This window comes from Rhinolophus sinicus, linkage group LG02 (genome assembly GCF_036562045.2).
Source record: "Rhinolophus sinicus isolate RSC01 linkage group LG02, ASM3656204v1, whole genome shotgun sequence".
Classification (NCBI taxonomy): domain Eukaryota; kingdom Metazoa; phylum Chordata; class Mammalia; order Chiroptera; family Rhinolophidae; genus Rhinolophus; species Rhinolophus sinicus.
In genome coordinates this window covers 179,527,195-179,552,049 of record NC_133752.1, presented here as the reverse complement: position 1 = coordinate 179,552,049, position 24,855 = coordinate 179,527,195, and the positions used below count along the sequence as shown (strand labels likewise).

At 38.0% G+C, this 24,855-nt stretch overlaps 1 protein-coding gene across 2 annotated transcripts in view; it reads right to left on the bottom strand.

Moving 5' to 3' along the window:
• CFAP54 (cilia and flagella associated protein 54) overlaps positions 1 to 23,793 on the bottom strand; it is a 252,306-nt gene extending 228,513 nt beyond the window's left edge. For both annotated transcript variants that reach the window (XM_019732067.2, XM_019732066.2), the window contains exons 1-5: positions 23,401 to 23,793; positions 16,291 to 16,396; positions 13,445 to 13,588; positions 8,889 to 9,060; positions 4,393 to 4,451 (exon numbers count right to left, since the gene is read on the bottom strand). In XM_019732067.2, the coding sequence (XP_019587626.2) occupies positions 4,393 to 4,451; positions 8,889 to 9,060; positions 13,445 to 13,588; positions 16,291 to 16,396; positions 23,401 to 23,729 (810 nt within the window). In that variant the 5' untranslated portion in view covers positions 23,730 to 23,793. The remainder of the gene's footprint in view (positions 1 to 4,392; positions 4,452 to 8,888; positions 9,061 to 13,444; positions 13,589 to 16,290; positions 16,397 to 23,400) is intronic.
• Positions 23,794 to 24,855: the final 1,062 nt, after the last annotated feature.

Genomic DNA, 24,855 nt, shown 5'->3' with positions numbered 1-24,855 from the left:
TGGTAACATTCAGACCCTATTACCACCTTTGGAGCCTTCAAAGACAGTGTATATAACACGTGTGCAAGCAGCTCAGTGGACATCTAAGGGAAAGAAGAAACCTGAAAGGGCAGAATTCGCCATAGTCTAGTCAATTTTGAATCCAGAGGAAAAGAGAGCAGGGCTTGACACAGAATGTCAATATTCTTTGCTACCCACTGGAATGTAAGCGCATCTCGCTAGAATGTAAGTTCACTTAGGAAACACTTGTCTGTCTTGTTCACCAAAGTATCCCCCGCCCCCTAGAACATTATCTGGTGTGTAGTAGACATGCAATAAATACTTGTTGACTAACTGACCTGCATTTAAAAGATTCAATTCATGGTGCCAAATACGGAACTATTTCAAATCATCATAGAATAAAAGGGCTGAAAGCCAATCTAATTTCACCCTCACCAACATCACCAGCACTACCACCTGATGTCCCACACCTTCCCTACCCAAGCGTTCCCACCTCCAGTAACAAGGAACATGCCAGGTGGCATCAGAAGACAAGTCCAAACATACTTTCTTAATCTGAAATGTAAACCATCTTGATACACCTCCTGTGCATTAGTCCTAGTCATATCTTCCAGAACAGCACCAAACCACTCTAAACTCACTTTCAAACTACAGCCTTCCAAGAATCTGAAAACACCGATGCCTCCTGCCCTCTGTCCAGGATAAAGATCGCTGAGCACTTCTCCACCTCCCAGAACTACACGTCCCTTCCCCATCACGGCTGGTCCTCCACAGCTTCGCTCCAGTTTGTCCATGTCCGGTTAGAGTATGTGACCAACCATGGTACAATGACCCTCTCAGTCGCTGCTCCTGGACACTATACCTCTACTAAGTCTGCCGGGGGTGCTTTATTGCAGTTTTTGTTGTTGCTGCTGTCGTCATTGTGTGCTAACCTTGCCATAACATGAACTGATATGGAATCAAGAGTCATCAAAACTCAAGTTTTCTCACATCTGCTGCACAAAAATCCTACCGTGGATCTTTGCATTTGGATTGGTGTGGTTTGGAGAGTAGGGGATTAAGCCAGGTATAAATTTCCCCACTTTAAATTCACATGTCTTTCCAAAAAGCCCCCCGGGGTATTAGAAATTTCACATTTCAAAATAAAAAGAGCTTCGGTTACCAGTTGTTCACATTATATTTGGGTTTGGCCTGAGACTTAGCATAAAAAACCGTAAATCACAGATTTTAGTGCTGAAGGGGATCTTAAAAGTAACCTGGTCTGACTCTGAGAGGCTAAACTGCTCATAAGTGACAGAGCTGGAGCTGGAATTCAGGTCTTCGGACTTTCAAGTGCAGCAGCGTTCTTTCCACTACACAAGGCAGCCTTGACAAAGGGGAGTTCAGAGGGAAAAAAAACCATCGTTCCTCTTAGGGTTTTGAAAAAAACATCATTCCTTTTAGGGTTGTGAAAAACCATCATTCAGATTTTAAAAATGAAAAGCCATTTCCAAAAAAATAATTCTTAATTTGTAGCATTTTTTTTTCTTGCCTCTAAAAGATAGAACTGTTTCTATTAATTTTATAAAATGATGGGATTTAAACAGGACTGGTCTCTTCATAGAAAAAAAAAAAAAAAAACTTTGAAAAACTCCATTTTAGGAGCCCAGTGAGGACACGGTTCCGGGGTCTCACACACACAGTTAATCAGCTCAGCCACAGGATGGCACTGCAGCACCATGTATGCCAACTTTTGAGGGAAACAACACTGAGCAGCATTTCAAAGGTTTGATTTGAAGTTTATGTCATGGAACGTGGAATAATTGGGCAATCATTGTTCAAGCCACAGGCTTTACAAACTATTTCAGTTTTATTGTAAATGAAACAGGAATCGTTTTCTTCAAATGAACAGATTCTACTGTATTTTTTTTAATATTTACTGAGTACTATACTCCAGTTTTAAATGCCTCCAAAGAAACTACAGGTTATACCATAACCGAAAACAAAATTGTCCTATGTCTTTAGGAAAAGAGATTTCAGAAATCTACCCTCCCTCCACTCCCTAAGCTTATGCTGCTCACCTCCCTCAGCGCAAAAGGAAGTGTTTCCCATCTGGGGAACAGCTCCTGGCCTGTCAAGGTCTTCAGCAATAATCATGTCAAAAGATACTAACCCCGCCCACACAGCTCCTCCATTTGAGTAGGTAAGCCAAAATAGTCACGACAAGATTAAATTTAGTCGACATTCGTGCATTGTTTTAGTGGTGTTGTGGGGCAATGCAGTGATGTATTGGCTCTGGCCTCAGCTACACTTCTAACTAGATGTGTGACATTGAGCAAATAAACCTTTCTGAGCCTCAGCGTCCTCAGCTATAGATGAAGGTCATACCAGTACCTTTCTGAGTGGTGGTGTGAGGACTGGATGAGAAAACATATGAAAGTGCTGAGAAGCCTACCTGATAAACGGTAGGCATTCACCCAACAAACGATGACGATGATGATGATGATGATGATGATGATGATGGTAGTGCCCACCTCCTAGGACTTTAATGCAAAGCCCTTCACACAATGCCTAACGCATAGTAGGGATTCAATAATAATAACCAACAGTAGCCATAATGCCTGGATCTTCCAGGAATAAGGGTTTATATTGCTCTGGGGTGACTCCAAGAAAAGCCTGAGGATCTCATACCTATTTCTCCTTCTGTCTCATGCTAGACTAGAAGAGAACTCTAAAGTAGCTACAGAATCAGGGTCCCTCAGACCCAGAAGGACACAGATGTCTCAATTCACTAGCTGAAGATTTAGAAATTTCTGGGCGAAAATTACTAATTTCCTTGGAACTTATTATATTAAACAAACTGAAAGAATTTCATCCCACTCTTCAAATGCCAACTGTACAACCACTCACCACCCCAAAATTCTTGTATCCCTTACTCCCCTCACCACCATCCCTCAAGACCGAGACCACAGAACTATTCTCCTTCAGCTCTTATTTTGTCAGAGAGAAATTCAAGTTCTACGAGCAGAGAAATCTTATATAGGGTATAAATGTAAAATTATTTTTAAAAGACTATCACATTAAAATTCTCTCAGCATTAACAAGTACAAACACAAACAGTTACATTTTGGCACATACATCTCTGCCCTACAAAGCTTTGGCACGCAAACACTATAGCAAACCAAATTATGATGGTTCTGTGAAGCAGTATTTGTTGCTACAGCAAGGGCAATAGGAATTTGCAAATTCTTTTTAGGAAATCATCTGTAACTGCATGTAGAATCCCTGGAATATTCTGTATGCCAAGTTTCCATTATACATGGGACAATCTCCCCTCATTTTAATTCTCATGCCAAAAGCAGGCACAGATTTGTTCAAGTCACTGTCAGTAATAGAGCTTTTCAATTCAAGGAACAAAACAGAGAGAGAGCACATAATTAATGTTATAAATTAAGCATGCAAATCTCTTTGCTTCCATTTTTAAGTGTTGGTAACTTTCAAGATACTTGGCTATGTTTTGAGAAAATAAGAAAAAAAAATGCATCTGTCCTGAGAGTTAGAATATTCAGGGTAAGAATACTGCATGTGATAAAGAAAAATAAAGTAGTAATGTTTCAGATGGCAGTAACAACTTGAGTATGGTCACAGCGGGGCTATACTCGCCCTTCTTGGCCTACATTCCAAAGGCTGGACAATAAATACAGGGAAAAAACATGTCTCCTAGAAATAAAAGTGCTACCAACATTATAGGGAAGTGTCAGCCATTCCCTCAAGCTAAAACTGAGCAGTGAGCACTGGTCAGTGGGAATCTTATTATAAAATAAAGTCCCCTTACCCTCAGCTTGTGACTGGGACAGAGTTTAGGTATTCATTCACCTAACTACTAGCAAGCATGTAGGCCGTAAGTGAAGTCCAACTTCTTCAAGCAAAATGAAGTCCAAGTTCCATAGGTATCACATAAGTAGGGTAACCATAGTTTATCATTCAAACCAGGACACTTGTAAGGGTGAAAGCAGGCACTACTAATAATACCAGACAAGATGTACAAACCAGGACCTTCCTGGGCAAGCCAGAATGGATGGTCACCCTATCTCGAGATATAGTTATCAGATGGATAGTCAGTATTAAGCTTACAAGTTATGACTAATCTGAGAGACCAAGGGACAGTGGAGAATACTTATTAATTTTAAGAATGCTTTCTTTTCATTAATACTTTATTGTCCGTATTTTTACATATGGTCATGTTAAAGTAAAACTAAAAATTGAAAACCTGTTTTATATATATACACATATATATTCACTAAATTTTGTTATATAGTCACTAAATTTTCTTTGTCAGTATTCAATGCTAACAAAAGTCTTAAGAAAAACAGGAAATACAGGGGAAGATATTTTTGTCAGTAAATTTCATACCTTGGAAGACTGACCAATAACCATCAGTTTTCTGCAAATGGTGTAGATGTAAATGGTACCTAAATGGAGAAAAATATCATTATGTTTTATAGTCAACTGATGGAAATTTTATATTCCAATTTCTGTGGTTTACATCTGTAGCTCTCAAAACAAGTAATCTCATGAGAAAGTCTGACAATGGTTAGAGAGTTATAATCATTACAATTTGTTGTGTAACTGTTAGCTGAATCATTAAAAGAATTAATATGACCATATTTTAAATATGTTCACACAGGAATCCTTTTTATTTTTTTTGGAATTGTTTTTAAGATTCTCATTTTTAAAGCACTTTAAGTTTTGAAATATATTGAACAAAAGAATATTTTTAGTAGCATAATTTATGTACCCTGTGGTTTTAGTACTTTATATAAAATAGCATTGGTTCCCATGGTTTCCTTATAGTTGAAAAACTAAAGATTTATCTCCAAATAGGGTAGCCATACAGATTTAATCATGCAATACTCAAAAAAATAATCTCATAATAATTTAAACATCATAATGCATAATAGGTTGCATTATATTCCTTTGGCGTCTCATATAATATTTATCCTATTATTAAGGTATGTCCTATGAGCACTCTAATGAAAAACAGTATTTCCAACTCCTATTTAATATCATTCAAGTATAATTTTATTTTTAATCAGGCCATTAATTAAATGAGGATAGAAGTCAGATGGCAGGGTTATGGGGAGGGGTGAGGAACAACATCTCCATACATCTCTGTATATACAAAGGACATTATAACGCTTTCAACATACCCGAAGATGGTAACATGCTTTTAAAAGGCAATGCAATTAAAATGCAAGTAGTCTAAATATTTTCTATAGAACATTTGATCTAAAATTCATAACCATCAAAATTCAACAATTATGAATCCTATGTTCACAGTTAAACTTTAAAAGCTTGAGAAAACAACATCTGCTCCAAAATACACATCACTTGATTAAAACGCACCTGTAAGCATTATAATTATTAATCACATAACTCAATGACCGAAAGTATTGCATAAAATCTTAAACACATATAGTGCCATAAACTTCACAGAGATTGCAATAGGTCCTTAACGTTCGAGGACTCAGCATTCTTAGTGTGGCTGCGTTCTCGACATAGTTACTTATTTCACCTAAGATCCAGCAGGGAAGAAACCACTTGGCTAGTAACAGTTCAAGCACAGTATTCTTATCTCAATTTGGTTTTCTTGACCTCTGCTCTTAATCTTTCAAAATTAAACTGTATAACTGTGTTTCTTTGTTTAAAAAAGAAAAAGTCACCAAGTAAGGCTATGCACAGGAAACGCATGCCTCTCCACAAAACATGTGATTCAGGTATAAGCCAGGAGCCTGTATAAACATGTCAGTAACAGGAACTGGGGAATTTCAGAAGGCCTCAAGGAGACTGCCCTCAAGAATGACAAGGGCCCTCTGTATTTCAAAAATGTGCCTTTAACCTTTCCAACCCTAGTACGTCCTGACTATAACTGAGCCCTTCTTTGCGGGACCTTGGCACGGCTCACGAATCCCCACTGCGGAAAAGAGTAATTGGTATAGAATGAAAACAGGCTGAATCTTGACAACCTCAGATATCTCCGGAAGTTTGTTTTGCTTGTTTTTAACTAAATCCCTAATATGAGTTTATTGCTTTGTCATGTGACTCCTTTTCATCAAAGATGGCCAGCCACCATCAAAATAATCTGGCAATTCGAGGGTTTAAATTTGAGGGTTCCAGTTAATTGAGAAGTAAGGTATTATCAAATATTCATACACCCAGTTAAATTTTATGAAAGAACCAAGATTGGTTACATAGGTTAAGAAACCAAGGATGTGTACATACAATAGTCAATTAAAAGTAAAGAGAATAAGTGTTAACTTCTAACTGAAAAGCTTAAATGTATTTTGATAAATTGTAAGTTAATTTATTTTTGATTACTTAAATTTCAAAGTTTTAAAACCACAGGATCTTTGGATGTGCTAATCCCTCAGTTGGAATGTCCTTCCCCCAAATATTCAGATGTCTCATTTCAGGTCTTTGCTCAAATGTCATCTCAGTGAGATCTTCCCTGATCATTCTATTTAAAAATGCAGCCCAGCCCCAGCCCAAGCTCAGCTCTCCCTATCCCCTCCTCAGCATTTTTTGTCTCCATAGCACTCTGCACGATCTGCCACAACCATTTAGGTTTTCCTTTTTAATACATTTTTTATTAGTTTCAGGTGTACAAAACAGTATAATAGTTAGATATTTACACCCCTCACAAAGTGATAACCCCCGCAATCTACTACCCCTGACATCTTATATAGCTGTTACAATACCATTGACTATATTCCCTATGCTATATTTTACATCCTGTGATATATACATGTATATAATATATACATGTATATATACACATATATATTATAGTTGACATTCAGTATTTCAATATTATTCTACTTCAGCTTCAGCTGTATAGCACAGTGGTCAGGCATCTACACATCTATGAAATGATCCCCCTGATAAGTCCAGTGCCCATCTGACACTCTACATAATCTTTACATTATTGATTATATTCCCCATGCTGTATTTCATATCCCCGTGACTATATTGTGACTACCAATTTGTGCTTTCTAAACCCTTCACCTTTTCCCCCATCCCCACCCACCTCCCATCTAGCAACCATCAATTTTTTCTCTATGTCTCTGTTTCTGTTTTGTTTGCTCCTTTATTCTGATCTTTAGATTCCACATATAAGTGAGATCATGTGGTATTTGTCTTTCTCATTCTGACTTATTTCACTTAGCATAATGTTCTCTAGGTCCATTAGTTTTGATTTATCACCTCCCTGTAGCAGAATGTAACCATGAGAACAGGGTTTTGGACTATTGTCCACTCCTGTGTCCCTAGCACCTAGAACAATGCTTGGCAATAGGTTTTGGAAAAATTAATTAAAACGGGCAGGAATTAGTGAAACTAAATATATATTAATATATTTCTCACAACCCAACAATCCCACTCCTGGGCATAGATCCCAGAAAATTCTCATACAGGTCTATAAAAGGACACATGCAAGGATATTCACTGCAGAATTATTTGTGCAGTTAGTGAGGTAGGGCAAACCAGGTGGCCATCTCTAGAAGTGTACAGCTATCTGCAACACAATTCAGCATGCAGAGTTAATGAACTAGATTTACAGACAGGAACCTGTCTAGATTCTAAAACCATAGTATTGAGCAGAATAATATTTAGGAAACAGAATAAAATCTAGAGCATGATACTACCTGTGTAAAGAAAAAGCACACACCAAGAAAAGGACAGAGAAGATACAAAAATCATTTAAAAATCATTATTCTTTTTTTTTTTTTTAAGAATATTGGGATTTTTTGTGTGTGAATCTGAAAAGACTGCAGACAGGGAGTCATGCTGGGTCATTTCCACCACTCAAGCAAGGCCTGACTGCAAGGCCCAATCCATGGGCCTATTCACTGCTTCTTGAGCACAGAACCTCTGCTCCTGCTCAGTCCCTACCAAGATGTGTGAGCAACTCAGGTAGAGAGATGGTAGTGGCTACTCTGGAAATCACAGATGCTCTTGAGCATGATCAGGCACAAAAGCTTGACAATCACTGGACTAAAAAATTTCTTCCAAAATCAGCCTCATCTCTGGCATGTAAAGTCTAATTTCAATCAAAATGTCAAAAAAATATTTGGGGAGGGCAAGGTAGGAAAAGGCTAGGAAATGTATTTCAATTGCCATAGATGAGGTAAAATCCAGTGTTTTCTTTCAGGTTATTTTGTCCAGCTCTTATGCATATAGAACACACTGTCATTATTTTCCTTTTAAGAATATATTATCCAGAGAACAATATAGCAGATGACTCATTGCAACTTTTCATTGTAACTTTAAAAACAATTTGAATTGAATCTAAATTTTAACTCTTTAAAGAGAAAAAAAATGTTACATTTTGATAGGTAATATTTCATGAGTCATATATAATGTACATATGTGTATCTACACAATGTACATATGTATATAAGTATACTGTACACACACATTCTCAGAGCTCCTTATTCAAAACCAAGTAAAACCAAGTAGGAAGAGAAGGTTGATACCTAGAAAGCCACAGTCACTGGCCAAAGTACTTGAGAGGACCAATACATTTGGATGATGCTCAGAACCAATCTAACCTGCAGCAGTTCTTTGATTCTTCTCCACTTATATTTATTTATTAACTGAGGCCCCTGCTTGTTATATACCTGAAACAGATTATCCCCACAGCCTCTAACACTTCCTTGAGCAGAAAACCCAAAGATATGCTTTCTAAGTCCCTGCTTATGAGAACAAACTAAAATGTAATAAAAATGTAAAAAAACATAATCATAAGGTAAGTATGTTTTAAATCACAAGGTAATCAAGTTAACATCAAACTAGGCATTTAAATAACTTTCTCAATGACATGATGGGAAATAAAATACGTGGGTACATACCATTGAAGATAATCCAACAAAGGTGCTCCTGTGGCAGAGCCAACTGCATGATGAGTCTTAAGGAGGACAAGATATGCAGACACTGGACCACAGATTCTTTATTCTGTAGGTTCATATCACTGTCACAGACCAGCTGGTAGTTGCAAATATATTTGCCATTTAAAGCATGAAACTGAAACACATGGGAAAATATAATATAAATAAATATAAACAAAGTTTATGCAACTTAGGAAAGCTTTCCTCAAAATGTAAGAAACTAAAATGGAGACAATTTTGCTTACTTAATTTAATAGAGTAATATAGTGCCATGGACTGAATGTTTATATCCCTCCTCACCCCCCAGAATTCTTACGTTGAAACCTATCCCCAAAGTGATATTAGATGATGGAGTCTTTGGGAGGTAGGAGGTAGTTAGGTCATGAGGATGGAGGCCTCATGAATGGGATTAGTGCCCTTATAAAAGGAACACCAGACAGCCCCCTCATGGCTTCTGCCATCTGAGGACACAGTGAGAAGACAGCCATCTATGAACCAGGAAGCAGGCTCTCACCAGACACTGAATATTCCTGTACCTTGATCTCAGATATCCCGGCAGCCAGAAAGTGAGAAATAAATTTTTGTTGTTTAAGCCATCAGTCTATGAAGTTTCGCTATAGCAACCCTAACAGATTAAGACATATAGAAAGAAATGTGCTAAAATAGGTTTCTTTGAAGCATCCATTTAGTTAAGATAACCTTTCCTTAATCAAAAAAATTTCAAACTACAAAACAAAAAAAGTACAAAATCCTATTTCCAAGAAAATGGAATTGAATCAATTTTTAGAAACTCACCCAATGGCATTTTAACTTATTAATTCAGATGTAATTATTACTATTTGCACAATTCATTCGGCAAATGTTTATTGAGAACCTCTATTTGTCACACTCTGTTAAGCAACAGGGACTCAAAGTTGAGGACGGCAAGTCCTCTTCTCTTGGCAGAGGGAAAAGAACTCCAGGTACAAGCAATGTTAAGAATGCTTAAAGTAGTTGCTGTGGTCACTGAATTGAAAGTCTTTTGTAAGTTTGGAAAAGAATGTTTCAGATAAAGAGATTAAACTGTAGAGGTGGTCCATGGTCAAAAAACATGGAGAGCATTCCACGTCATTCCAAGCAATATGGACTTGAGCTAAAGGACAAAGTCAAGGGGCAGAGGCGTAAAATGATTTGATTTATACTTTAGAAATTAATTCCGGCAAAAGTGTGGAAGATGAAAAGCAGAGGGTAGGGAATAAAGCTACGTGCAGGGAAGCTAGGAGAGATCAAAGGCCTCTGAGGTAGTCCAGACATACCAGGGTCCTGAGATGGGGCCCTGGACTCCGGGATGAAGAGAAAGGAAAGATTTAAGTCTTGTCTGAGTCAATGAGATTTAGTGACCAATTCGATGTGGGATATAAGGGAGGGGAAGAGATCTGCAATGATTTCTTGCTTGGATGACTGGCTGGAGCCAATGATGGAGGAAAGATGAGTCCAGCTTGGGATATGTCAAGCTGAGATGTTTATGACATAACTGAATAGATGTGGAGTTCAGAAGAGAGATTTTAGCTAGACTACTGATGAGTACTGGTAAAGCTATGGGAGTAGACACTATTAATAATACAAATGGGTCTTATCTACCACATAGATTTCATGCTTAGATGTATGTACACTATTTCTAGTCACTATGTAGTTGGTATCACAGAAGATATTCATTGAATGTATCTACGTGTTGGAGTAATCATTACCTTTAAAGTACTCTTTCTTTTATAAACAGATAATGATACTTAATATTTTTTTAGTGTCAGGCCCTATTCTAAGTCTTTAATTATCTCAGCAATCCTAAAACAACATTATGCAGGAGGTCTTGTTATTACTTCCATTTTTACAGATGATGCACCTATGATATAGTCAAACTGAGGCACAAAGAAATTACACAACTTCTCCAAGTTTCCATCCTTAGGAAGTGGCACAGCAACTCTTTGAACCCAGGCAGGGTGATGCTAGAGGTCAAATTCTTACCAACTCTGCCATCATGCCTCCCTACAGTACATACAAAGGGGGTCATTAAATTACATGATTAAGTATCTTTGCACAAAACTTTGCCGTTAATATTTTGACCATAAATTCATTATCACTGCTTCATAGATGATCTTTATGCATTTCATTCCAAAATTATTTCTCTAACAAAACTTCTCAAGACCTCTAGTTTTGCATTGTCAAGTTCCTCCTAGACGAAATTTTCAATCTATTTATTCTCTTACTCGTTTTATACATATTTGTTGAGAACCACAGTATGCCAGTGTCGAACTTAGCATGTAAAAAAACCAAATTCTTCACATCTTTTTGCACCTATCACAACAGTCCTGATGGCATACTCTTAATGTTGTCTTCATTGCTTCACTTTCTGCCTCCAGTCTTTTTCCTCCTAATCCATTCTGTGTACTGACTCTAGATTACTCACTGTGACTATATCACTTCACTTATTCAACGCTTCAATAAAGCTTTACTGAGAATTTATTACCTACCAGGCACTGTCCTAAGCACTAGGGATTAGAGATTAGAGTAGCCCCTGCCCTCATGAAGCTTCTAGAAGGGGAGAAAGGAAATTAAACAATAAACAAATAAAAATGGAGCTGGTGAAAAACAATAAAGCAGGGAGTGCAGGAGACCTGAAAGAAGTGAGTGATGAGCCATGCCACGCAGATATCTAAGACACAAGTTTTGCAGACAGTGGAGCTCATCAGTACACTGGTGCTAAGCCAGGGAGTTCGGGTGGAAGCAGGATAATGAAATCATGCATGAGAGAAAGATCGGGACCTAGACTGGGGTGAAATAGGAGAGGCCTTAAAAGTCCAAACTCCTAAGCTTTTCATTCAGTACTATTCCCAATGGGGTGCCAACTCATATTGCCCAGTATTCTCATTCATGTACCTATGATATAGTCAAATTGAACTGATCAATGGACCCCCAAACATGGCTTGAAATTTTTCTGCTAATTAAGCCACGTACAGGTGTGATCAAATAATATGGTAAATGTTTCAATTTTTAAAAAAATATTACAGTAAAAGACACATTGCCATTAATCCCCCTCAAAATACTCCACCTCGCTTCAAATACACTCATGCCACCATTCTTGCCACTTCCTAAAGAAGTTCTGGAAGTCCTCTTTCATGTCTTTAGCTGTGCTGTCGTGATGTCCTGAATCTATTCAAAGCATTTACCTTTTATGGTCATTTTGACTTTGGGGAAGAGCCAGAAGCCACATGGTGCCAGATCTGGTGAATAAGGTGGATGAGGACATACCATAATGTTTTTGACAGAAATTGCTGCACCAGAAGCGATGTGTGACACAGAGCTTTTCTATCACAAAATATGGTGAAAGCTGCTGCCGAGTGCCATCCAACGGAAAGGCAGGGATCTTCAATATGGGAAGCGGCACGTGGAACCTTAGTAACAGTGTGTGACAAGTTTCAACTTGTTCAGTGCAGTCAGTCAGATGTGAGCTATGGTTGAGAAACGTGTGCTTTAAAGCGTGCCGTAAATCATCCTCCATCATGTCAACGCTCCATGTCACCCATCACTTCTGGTATATAGCAATTTCTGCCAAATAAAAACTTGATGATGTGTCCTCATCCACCTTATTCACCGGATCTGGCACCATGTGGCTTCTGGCTCTTCCCCAAAGGCAAAATGATTCAGGACATTGAGGCAGCCACGACAGTGCAACTAAAGATACTCATGAAAGAGGACTTTCAGAACTGCTTTAGAAAGTGGCAAGACTGATAGGATAAGTGTGTTCCAAGCAAGGGGGCATATTTTGAGGGGGGTTAATGGCAACGTGTCTTTTACTTTAATAAGTTTTTTTTTATTTAAACATTCACCGTATTTTTTTTATCACACCTTGTATATTTCCAAGGTCTTGAATAATCAAGTTTGAAATAGCATAGCTTTGGATTCAGATTGATTAGCATTCAAACACCAACTCTGCCGACTGTTTTAAGTGGGATGGGTTTCTTAGTCTGTAATAAGCCTCAGTTTCTTCATCTGTAGAAGAGGCATAATCATACCTACCCTTTAAGACTGTAATGAGGCTGCAAGATAACAATTCAAAATAAAGCATAAAATTTTATATCAGAAGATCTGTGTTTGAACTCCAGACCGCTAGTTACACTGTGTGATTAGTTTTCTTTTTCTCTTTTGTAAAATAGGGATAATAATAGTATCTAACTCACAAAGTTACTGTGGGGATCAAATATGTTTTCCAAAGTACTCTGTGAACTAAAACCACTCTACAAATATTAGTTATTGTAACAATAACTGTCTGCTAGATGAATGAGTGATTATAGTGATACAATCTCCAAAGTATCTTTACAAAGTTTAATAAGTTCACTTTCTTATCCAGAACTGAAAACATTTATTAAGCAACTTATAGCACACAAGTAAATGCTATGCTAAACAAAGGAAAGACTGTCAACAATAGGATATATTGCATAGTTCATCATAAACTGTAGCTATTTTAGCTACTACTTTCATCTTACTGTATGCACAGCAGTTTTGTCTCCAAAGCCTTTTGGAAAAAAGACAGTTTTGAATTGATGTACATCTACTTGATTCTCATCAAAGTTGATATTGAACTGCTGAAGATATCTTCCATAGCACTGTAAAAGGGCCAATTTATAGTCCTGAAATAATAAGAGCACTTGATGAAAGTTTCAAAATATCACTTTGCTTATTAAAATTTTACTATTAAATTATATTAATATTAAATATAATTATCAAATTATATCATTATTGAAATTAGATAATATTTGTTATTCTTAATAGCATCAACCTTGATTATTACTATTACTATTATTTCTACCACCGTTACATTATTACTACCACTATCACTACCATTTCCAAATACTTATTATGACAGACACTGTGCTAGGCAATTAATGCTCATTATTTCATAATTCTCCTCAAAACAAGCCTATTGTGAGATAAGACCATTATGATCTCCAAGATGAAAATATTCACTAGGGTATTATTGCGTGTGGTAATACCTGTATATACTACTTAAAATCCAAAAAAATTTAACATCACCATTTGATGGTAACCCACCCACTTAGTCAGAGAGATAGATGAGTTGGTTGTGTAACTAGCCTTGCTTCTCTGATACCGCCTAAGCTCCAAAAAAGAAGGAAATAAGAGATAAGGAGGGGAGAGAGGGGGAGGGAAAAAGAGGGAAAGAGGGGAGGAAGGAGAGAGAAAGATGAAAGAAGGAAGGAGGCAGGGAGAGAAAGAAAGATGGGGGTGCAAGTAAAGAGAAAGAGGGAGAAAGTAAAAGAAGAAGAAAGGAGAGAATGGGAGGGAGGGAGACAAAGAGAGGAGGAGGGGAGGGAAGGAAGAGGGAGCGGCAGGAGGGGAGCAAAAGGAAGGGGAGGAGGGGGAGGGGTGGGAAGAAGAGAAAAAAGGGGAAGGGAGGAGAAGGGAGGAGAGCAGAGAAAAATGCAGGTGATGAGCTAGCTCAACCTCTCTTTTGTCAAGTCTCTGACGCTGCATCAGGGCAAACCAAAAAAAGTCAGAACTATTGTTAGTTATGATTCTGTTAGTTCTAATTCAGGCTTATATTTCCATTACAAAGTCACATGCCTCATTTCTGTAGCCCATAAGGCACAGTTAATCTGAAGCGTTTCAGGGCAGTGGATGTGAGTAGGGCTCTGAAATATGTCTGTTGCAACCTTTACTCAGCTTCCTCCCCTGTGACTGTGTCTCCCGGAAAAGCAACTGCCCTGAGTGCGAACTGCCTTTCAGGTTACCTAGCCCCTCGGGAGGCATCACAGTCAAATGTGTTTTGTTTCTGTTTCTATTGACTTGTTTGTCATTGTTCACTTAATTCTTTTCTGATTCTTTTCTGTTCTAATTTGATTTATAAAATGAATTCAAATCCCGGTTCAAAACAAGAATATGTCAACAAAATGATCTGTACTGTAACTAAAGTAAAAATAAAGAGATTCTAGAACCAAAGTAAGCAGTTCATTTTCAGGATTATAAATACCTTTATCGGCCCACTTTCTTATGAATACTATGAAAAGTATTTAAAATGTTTTTGTTGTTGTTCCTTTAAGCAAATTTTAAAATATCGCTACCTTAGCCATTACCCATCATCCACTTGCTTTTATTAATTTCTAACATGCTGCTTTCTCCTTCCTCCACCAGCATCCACTCAGCTTACCTGGATACTCCCCAAACCCAGTCACCAGCTTCTTATATTGAGGAGAAGCATCAAAATGGAGAGGGGGCACTCTTCTAATTCTTGTCAAAGCTGTCATTCCACCTCACATGAATACAGATTACAAGTGGGAGCTCATCTTTTTTTCTTCCTATAGTTTTTCCAAACTCTATATTTTCAAGTTTCTAAGAACCACAGTCCAATTACATGAAGCTAAGGTGGTTATCTAATTTTGGCAGCAGAAAATAGATCTTAGTTCTTAATTACCAAAATTCCTCCACATCTTATCCTTTATTTGGTAAATTTTCCTCCCAAACCAAAACAAATAGAAATGGAGGAGGAAAACGATGCTAAAAAACCAAAGATTAAGAAGACACTGAATACAGCCCACATCTGACCTAAAATCACTTTGGATAAAATAACTCTTAGTCCACAGATCCTAGATGTGCCAAATACTCATACCTAACTTGGAATAACTTGGGCCTACGCCAGAGTTTAAGGGAAACACTTACATTATCATTAATTTAAAACTTAGCCATGGTGTGGTCTTACCAAACCAAGTCCACGAGTCCACAGCAATCTAAGACCTAGGTATTGATATGGAATTAAAAATAGAGACAAACTCAGTTTGGAATACAATACTGAGCCAGAAACAGGGCAAGTGTGGAATGACTGCTATAATTACATTTGGCAAAACATTAAGAAGGAGACGAAATTCATTAAAACAGGGCACTGGGAAGCAAGCAACGCAGCAGCAAGGCCAGAAGCCATGAGAGTTGTCGGCTGGGTCAGCCAACCATGCAAATAAAACAACAGGAAGTGCTGCCTGGGCTCCTTTGTATAAGGTAGGAACATGATGACTCAACATTTCCTGTTGGGCCGACCACACCCTCTGTTAACTCGGGGCTGTGCTCCTGCCCATCCCCAGCCAGCTGTCTTTCTGTTCTGGAATCACTCACCTATGGAGAATAGCAACTAGTAATACAAAATTAAAAAACAAACACTTTTTTGGTTACTGTGCCTCATTAAAATGTGATGTATTCATTTATATTTTTTCTAAGAAAAACAATCAAATCATGTAAAATAGGAATGGTATCAAACCAAAGTATAATAATAATAATTAGCCAAATGAGTTTCATTTAGGCTTTTTTTCCCTCCAGAGGCACTTACTTTCATTTCACAAAGGCTATCTCCAACCTTCAGAAGCTTTTCATGGTAATAGGCAACTGGCAGCCGGGGGGCATATTTGTTCCAGATATTAAACAAAGAGGTGGCACTGTAAAAATCAAAATATAATGATATCTTCAAAGTCAGCACGAAACCTCAATTAATTAGCAAGCAACCCTTAAAAATGTATCTTGTGCTAAGTCTTTCCAATGTGCCTTATTGTTCATGTCTAATGATTAATAAATACACTTATAGTTAAAATTTCTGCTTCTTTTATGTCAAGCACTGATTGAAGCTCTTTATATGTGTTTTTAAAAATAGACTATTTTTTTAGAGCAGTTTTAGGTTCACAGAAAAATTGAGCAAAAGGTATAGAGATTCCCCGTATACCCCCATTACCAACACCCCCCAGAGTAGTACAATTGTGACAACGGATGAGGCTACACTGATCCATCCTGATCACCCAGTGCCCAGAGTTTACACTAGGGTTTACTCTTGGCATTGTACATCATGGGTTTGGACAAATGTACACTGACATGTATCCATCATTACGGTATGACACAGTCGCTTCACTGCCCTAAAAATACCTTTGTGCTCTGCATATTCATCCCTCCCTCTCCACCCCCAATCCCAGTTAACCACTGCTCTTTTTAGTCACTGCACAGTTTAGCCTTTTTCGAAATGTCATGTACTTGGAATCATACAGTACGTAGCCTTTTCAGATTGGCTTCTTTCATTTAGTAATATGCATTTAAGATTCACCCCCCTTTTTTATGGCTTGATAGTTCATTTCCTTTTAGAACTGAATAATATTCCATTGTCTGGATACACCAGTTTATTTATCCATTCAGTTACTGAAAGATATTTTGTTTGCTTTCAAGTTTTGTTCATTTGAATAAAACTGCTATAAACATCCATATATACAGATTTATGTGTGGACATAACTTCTTTGGGTAAATACCAAGGAGAACAATTTACCAAAGAGAATGCTTAGTTTTGTAAGATACCAACAAACTGTCTTCCAAAGTAGCTATACCATTTTGCATTCCTACCAGCAATGAATGAGAGTTCCTCTTGTTCCATATCCTCACCAGCATTTGGTGTTGTCAGCGTTCCAGATTTGGCCATTCTAATAAATGTGTAGTGGTACAGGCCTGTTGTTTTCATTTGCATCTTCCTGATGATAGAGGTGTGGAACATCTTTTCATAGGTTTATATGCCATTTGTGTATCTTCTTTGGTGAGATGTCTGTTGAGGTCTTTAGTCCACTGTTTCAATCAGGTTGTTTTCTTACTGTTGAGTTTTAAGAGTTCTTTGTAGTTTGGATAACAGTCGTTTACCAGATATGTCTTTTGCAAATATTTTCTCCCAGTCTGTGGCTTGGCTTTCTTTCTCTTGACAGTATATTTCAGAGAGCAGACATTTTTAATTTTAATGAAGTCCAGTTTATCAATTATTTCTTTCCTGGATTGTGCCTTTGATGTTATATCTAAAAAGTCACTGCCAAACCCAAGGTCACCTAGATTTTTCTATGTTATCTTCTAAGAGTTTTATAGCATTTATAGGTTTGTGGTCCATTTTGAGTTAATTTTTGGGAAGGGTGTAAGGTTTGTGTCTAGATTCATTTTTTTTTACACGTGGATGTCCAGTTGTTACAGTACCATTTGTTGAAGTAACTATCTTTATGCCATTGTATTGCCTTTGCTCCTTTCTCAAAGATCAGTTGACTATATTTATGTTGGTCTATTTCTGAGCTCTCTGCTCCATTACTTTAATCTATTTGTCCACTCTATTACCAATACACACTCACTTGATTACTGTAGCTTTATAGAAAAATCTTAGTCAGGCAGCGTCTGTCTTCCAACGTTGTTCTCCTCAATATTACGTTGGCTGTTCTAGATCTTTTGCCAACATGCTCTTTATTTTTTTTTCATTTCATTTTCAAAACAACCCTGAGATATGAAATATCAATATTTCAAATATAGAATGGATGAAACTGAGACTTACTGCATCCATGCTCCTAATTAGTACATAGTATATAACTAAGTATATATATATAACTTCCAATCCTCTGTAATATAAACTCACTGAGGGCAAGGACCTCAATTATATTATTTTCCAGCCCTAAGAGTAGTGAATATCTACTATATGTAAGTACTTGATAAATATTTGTTGAAAGAATAAATAAATAGGAAAAAAATTCCTTGTTCTGATTTTATTCTTTTTTGTAAAGGGTCCAAGAGTTCAAATATCCAGTCAGTCTATTTAGGGTTATGTTTCCTTCTACCAAGTAAAACAAAAATAAAGCATATAGTATTCTCAAAGTGGTTTCTAATCAGAGTTTCAAAGGGTAGCAGATCATTGCTTATTTTGTTCATTCATTTAGTCAACATTTACCCCTCCCCCCCTCAGAAATTATAAATGTCTCTAGGAAAAATTCAAATTTCCCTTAACAGCTGTCCAATCCTCCCTCATAAATTTCTAGATAAGGACACTATTATGGAATGAATGTGTGTCTCCTCAAAGTTCATTGCTGAAGCCCTAACCCTCAGGGTGGCTGTATTTTGAGGGGAGGACACTTAAGAAAGTAGATAAGGTTAAATTAAGTCATAGGGTGGGGCCCTGGTTCATTGAGATCAATGCCCTTCTGAGACACCAGAGAGCACTAGTGCTCACTCCCATTCTCTCCTCCCCCCCCTGCTTCCTGAAAGGAAAGGCTGTAAGAGGACAAAGCGGGCCTCTGCGAGCCACAAAGAGAGCTCTTACCAGAAACTGACCCTGCCGGACCTTGACTTGGGATATCTAGCCTCCAGAACTGTGAGAAAATGAATTTCTATTGTTTAAGCCACCCAGCCTATGGTATTTGTTCCACTGACTAAGACAGACAGGAATCTACAGTTAAGGATTGGAGATGGCTCTAGTATCTATGATGGACACGGTGGGATATTCATAAAAAAACCTCAACAGAAACATGTCAATTAATTCATTCAGGTAATTAGAGGATATTGGTTGAATGACAAAGGAAGTGGTGGGAGAGGGTATGCCTGCCTTCATGGACTGAACAATACTACTTACGGTAGAAAACTATATACACTATACACGTACCAAGTCCTAACCAACAATGCCAAATAACTAGTGTGACAAATACAGCCCAAAGAAGTTTAAAAAGGGAGAAGTGTTTTGATTGCTTGGCTTATTTTACCTTTTTTCAGTTTCACTTGCTGCTTCATGAAATGTCACAGTATTAGAATAAATATAATGAATCCAAAAAATTCACCAAGACTTGCTAGAATTCTTAAATTATGTAGTTGAGTTAATTCTTCCAAACCTTACAGATGAGATAATGATGTCTAGGTTTGTTACTCATTAAAAAAAAAAAACCAACAGCTTTGTTAAATCAATCAAGGTTATATAATAAGATAACTGTCTTTTCTTTTGTTTTCTTTTCTTTTTTTAAGTAACCTTAAGTTCAAGCTAAGATTGCTCATTGGGAACAGCTTACATAATGATTAAACAAGGAAAATACAATATATACTATATCACATACATCATTTAAGAAAAGAATGTTAATGTAGTTTGGATTACTGATTGATAACAGCTGCTGCTAGATAGTTAGAATTTTCTAAAATAGAAAATTGTAATTATATAAACAGAATATCTCAATATTATGTGCTTATACCTTTTAAAAATTTATCACACTCTATATTTAATGACATTGCTGGTGTGGTCAAATCTATATTTTAAATACTATGAATTTGTTACAAAAAGAAACATATTTGGATTTAAAAAGATAACCATCTGTCAAATATATGTTACCTCCTGTATTCCTAACTGTTCTGTACATTGCCATTCTCGCTCCATTCGGACAAGGTCACCAAAATAATATTTTAAAATAAAAATCACATATGGTGAATACCCTGCCCAAAACTACCCAATAGCTTCTCCATGCATTTGGATTAAACACAAACTCTATAAATGGCCTCTAAAACCTTCCAAAGCCCTACCTACTCCTCTAATCGCATCTCATACCACTGCACCCACACTCACTAAACTATGCTAAACTGGCTTCTGTCCTTTCCTCCAAAGTCCCTGACTCTTTCCTGCCAAGATCTTCCCACATGTTTGCTCCGTTTATCTTCCCTCCTTGCCTGGTAAACTGCCAGGCATCCTTCTAATCTCAGTTTAATGTCACCGCCCTCACCATTCATTTGAAATGCTCCCTCTGTATTCTCTTTAAGCCTCTGCTCAAGTGTCATCTACTCACACCAGCTTATTGAAAATTGCAATCTCCTGTCTCTCACTCTACAACCCTCCTCTCTTTATTTTTCTCCCTAGCATTTATCACTTTCTAGGTCACTATAAAATGTACTTATGTAATATGTTTATTGTCCATTTCCTCCTCTAGAATACAAGTACCAACAGAGCAGGGGCTTTTATCTGGTTCACTGCTGTATCCCCAGCACCCAGTATAATGCCTGGTACACATAAGTGCTCAGTAACATCTTCCTTCATTGCACTTGTTGTATCTGTGTTGACTTAATGACTCATTTGAAAGCCTATCTCCCTTGCTAGACTATAAGCTCCATGGGCAGATTCCTGTATCTGTTTTGTGCACCGCTGTATAACCCATGACTAGGAAAATGCCTGACACATAGTAGGCACTCAATAAAAATTATTGCATAAACACATACATACATACATATACACATATCTAAATTGTGTGAGGTTAGATTGCTAAGGTCCATGTCAATCCTTAACATTTGTGATTTTCTACTAATCTGTTTAGAGATGGGACAGATGCTGTACTCATCTATTGATCTAGGTCTACTTTCCCATATAGAACATTTACAATTATTCAGAATGCTTGAATTTTAGAATTTTTTCAATAACCCTTGAATTTTTTCCATGCCAAATATTCATTGAATGTTTACTATGTTCCAACCCCAAGGGTAGGTGCTAGAAACAGAGCATTGAAAAAGAGACACATCATTCAAAAGACACAGGGAGCTTACATTCTAATGGGGGAGACAGCCAACACACAAGAAAACAAATAAAAAGTATAAAGTGATTAATGAACCTGCATTAGATATGAAAGGCCACTCTAAGGAGGTAACAACTGGGCGAAGACCTGAAAGAAGAGAAGGGAACAAATATTTGAAAAGCTGAGGGAAGAACATTTCAGACAATGGAGGCAGCACATACAAAGTCCTTGGGGTGAGAAACAGTAGGATCTGTTTGCCTGGAAAATGCTGAGAAGTGAGGGATGATCTGAGATTAGTGAGGCAGGCAAGGCCAGATCCGCAGACCCTGGAGGACACCAGAAGAAGTCGTAATTTTATTTGGAAAGCAATAGAAAGTCTTTAGATAGGGGAGTGGATGATTTATTTATAAAGATCACTCTGACTGCTACGTTAAGAATAGATTTGAGACTCAGTGGCTGCAGGGAAAATCCAAGATGGTGGTAGTTTGAACTGGAAGGCTGGTATATATATCTTAGGTATGTAATGCACTCTCCTTGGTCAATTCTTAGTTTTCATCTTATTTGGACCATCAGCAGGATTTGTCCCAGTTGATCGATCATTCTTTCCTCCTTGAAACACTTTCTCTACCTGGCTTCTAGTACACACACACTTACTGGTTTTCTCCTACCTCCTTGGCCACTCCTTCTTAGTCTCTGCCAGTTACTTACCTTCATCACTAGGTGATGTTGGAGTGTCTCAGGGTTCAATCCTTAGACCCTCTTCTTCTCCATCTACACTAACTCCCTCAGCTATTCCACCAAGTATCCGGATTTAAATATTATTGATATGCTGGTAAATCCCAAAGGTATATCTCCTCTGACTTCCAGACTCAACTGTCCAACTACCTACATAATAGCTCTGCATGAATATTGAATCACATGTCAAACTAAAAATATATCTAAAAACTAAACTCATAACCTCCCTCACTCCTGACAGAAACCTGTTCTTCCCACACTCACAATCCCACCCTGGGACCTTCGCACTTGCCATTCTCCCTGTTTGGCCAACTCTTTCTACAGAAATCCTCATCACTGGCTACTATATGTCCTCCTCTTTCTCAAAGGCCACTTTTCCTGACTTTCCCTGACCATCCTCCTTATCATCCCATTTTTAATTGCAACACCAATCCCATATCCTCTACCCCCACTACCTGCTCTAATTTTCTATCACTTATCTCCTCGTGAAATAATTTCCTTACATATTGGTTTAGTAGCTATCTGTAGTCACAAAACTTTGTGTTCCACGAGGATACAGATTTGTATCTTTTTTTTAACCTGATGTCTTCCTAGTTCCTAGAATGGTGTCTGATATATAATAGGTGCTCAATACATAGTTAAATGCATGAATAAATAATAAATATAAGTTAAAACTATTTCTTCATAGGAAATGCATAAATAAAAAATACAAGTTGAAACTACTCACTATTCTGCTATTCTCTGCCACTTGTTTAGATTTATAACTGTTCAGTTTGCAATGTATTTTGACTGGCAAAGGAAGATGGTAACAAGTAGAAAAGGACATTAAACACAGGGAATTTGCAATTCAGGATAATAACATGGTGAAAACCCCACCTCCCCAAGGCAAACAGATGTGCAAAATTAGTCACAAAATCAAGGAAAAGTCATTATGATCCTAATAACAGTATAAAAAGGAATTAAAGGCCCATGTTCACAGAAGGACATACTTCATGGCATCAAGAACTTTTTCAAGAACCGAAATTACCTCCAAGTTACTACTTTTTCTCCATACACAAAACTGTACCCACAAAATGGAAAGTTGTGCAAACCCGTGAGTGAGCCAAAAATGTATTGGCATGGAGTAGCAATTAGGAGACAATCAGAAAGAATGGTGAGTTATGAAACATTTCTGTGTTGCTTTTTATTTTGACCCGAGCAGGAAGCCAAGATATAACATTGACCAGGAATTAGGATTGTGATAGCGAAGCTTCTCCACTTCTTAAACTTTGTTTTTACCTCCAGGACCAGGTCCTGGGTCCACCGCCTGCATTCTCCGGGGCATCTCACCCCGGGCCCTGAGAGTTGCCCGGAAGTTCTCCGGCCAGCCCCGGCCCCAGCGCCCTGCCTCCGCTTACCAACGCTGGTGGAATTCATGCTTCTGTTCCTCTGTTATCTCTAAAGCCTTCTTTCTCTTCATAAAGCCTAGCAACTCCTTTATCTCCTTCTCAAAGGAGGCCAGGAGCGGGTTTTTGGCGTCCAGAGGCCCATAAAACACGGCCAGAGGCAACGAGTCCTGCTGGCACGTGGACAGAGGTTGTGGGTTCAGAGAGCTTGCCCTCGACTCCAGGGGCGACTTGGAGACTGCAGTTGAGGTCGAGGGCCGGGTCGGTGGCGATCCTGGTGGCAACACCGATGTGGCAGACACGTTGGATGATGAGGTCAAGGAGGCGCCTTGAGCCGCCATGTGGACGAGCCCCGGGCCAGACCCGCAGTGTATAGACACGCGGTTGCCTGGCGACGGTCTCGCGGCAACCAGGCGTACAGCGCGCTTTCGGGGAAACACAGCGGACCCTGGAGGGCAAAGGAAGAAAGGACGGGGTCCGGAAAGGAGTGATGTTCTTGCCGGGTTTTTTTTTTTTTTTTTTTTTTTTTCCCCTCTTCTCACTAGCACTGCTATATGAGATGAGAATAGAGAGAAGGCTCCGGACAGAGCGCCAGAGACTAGGAGACCCAAAACTTACAATCAAATTCAAACTATGCCCTTTTTAAATTTTGACCACTTAATAATGATGATCATCATCGTTAATATGTGCCAGGCATTGTTCTAAGCATTTGAAACATAATGTCATTTATCTCATTTAATCATCATAAGAGCTTCACAATTTAGGATATTATTAGTATCTCCATTTGATTTAAGAAATCAAACCTTACAGAGGTTTAGTCATTTGACCAAGGTAAACCATTGTGTAATGGACCAGGTCTCAGCTTTCTGACTCCAAAGCCTGTGCTCAAAATGAGTAGTTTGTCACAAGGTTGCCAGTTCAATTCCTCGAGTCCTGCAAGTGATGGTGGGCTGCGCTCCCTGCAACTGCGCTCCCTGGCAACTGGACCTGGAGCTGAGCTGCGCCCTCCACAACTAAGATTGAAAGGACAACAACTTGACTTGGAAAAAAGACCTGGAAGTACACACTGTTCCCCTATAAAGTCCTGTTCCCCTTCCCCAATAAAATCTTAAAAAAATAAAAATGAGTAGATTGTATTGACTGTCTCCAAAACACTAAGCTTAGCAATCAAATTGAAATTAGAAAATTATCTGTCAAGCAATTTAAAAATCAAGTACATGCAACTGATTCATTGTTTTCCCTCCGTTTGTACCTTGAGGTCTGTAACTCTGGAAATGATGTTTCTGCCTAATTATAATGATTACTTTATATTGATTCATTTGTATTTCCAACATATCTTAATTATCGCTATATTCTAAATTAATGAGCATTTTACTCAACCTTAACTATTGAACATTAATGCGTACTAGTGACTTAAAGTGTTAGCTCTCAAAATACTTTCACATTTTAAATGGGGATTTTAGGAGA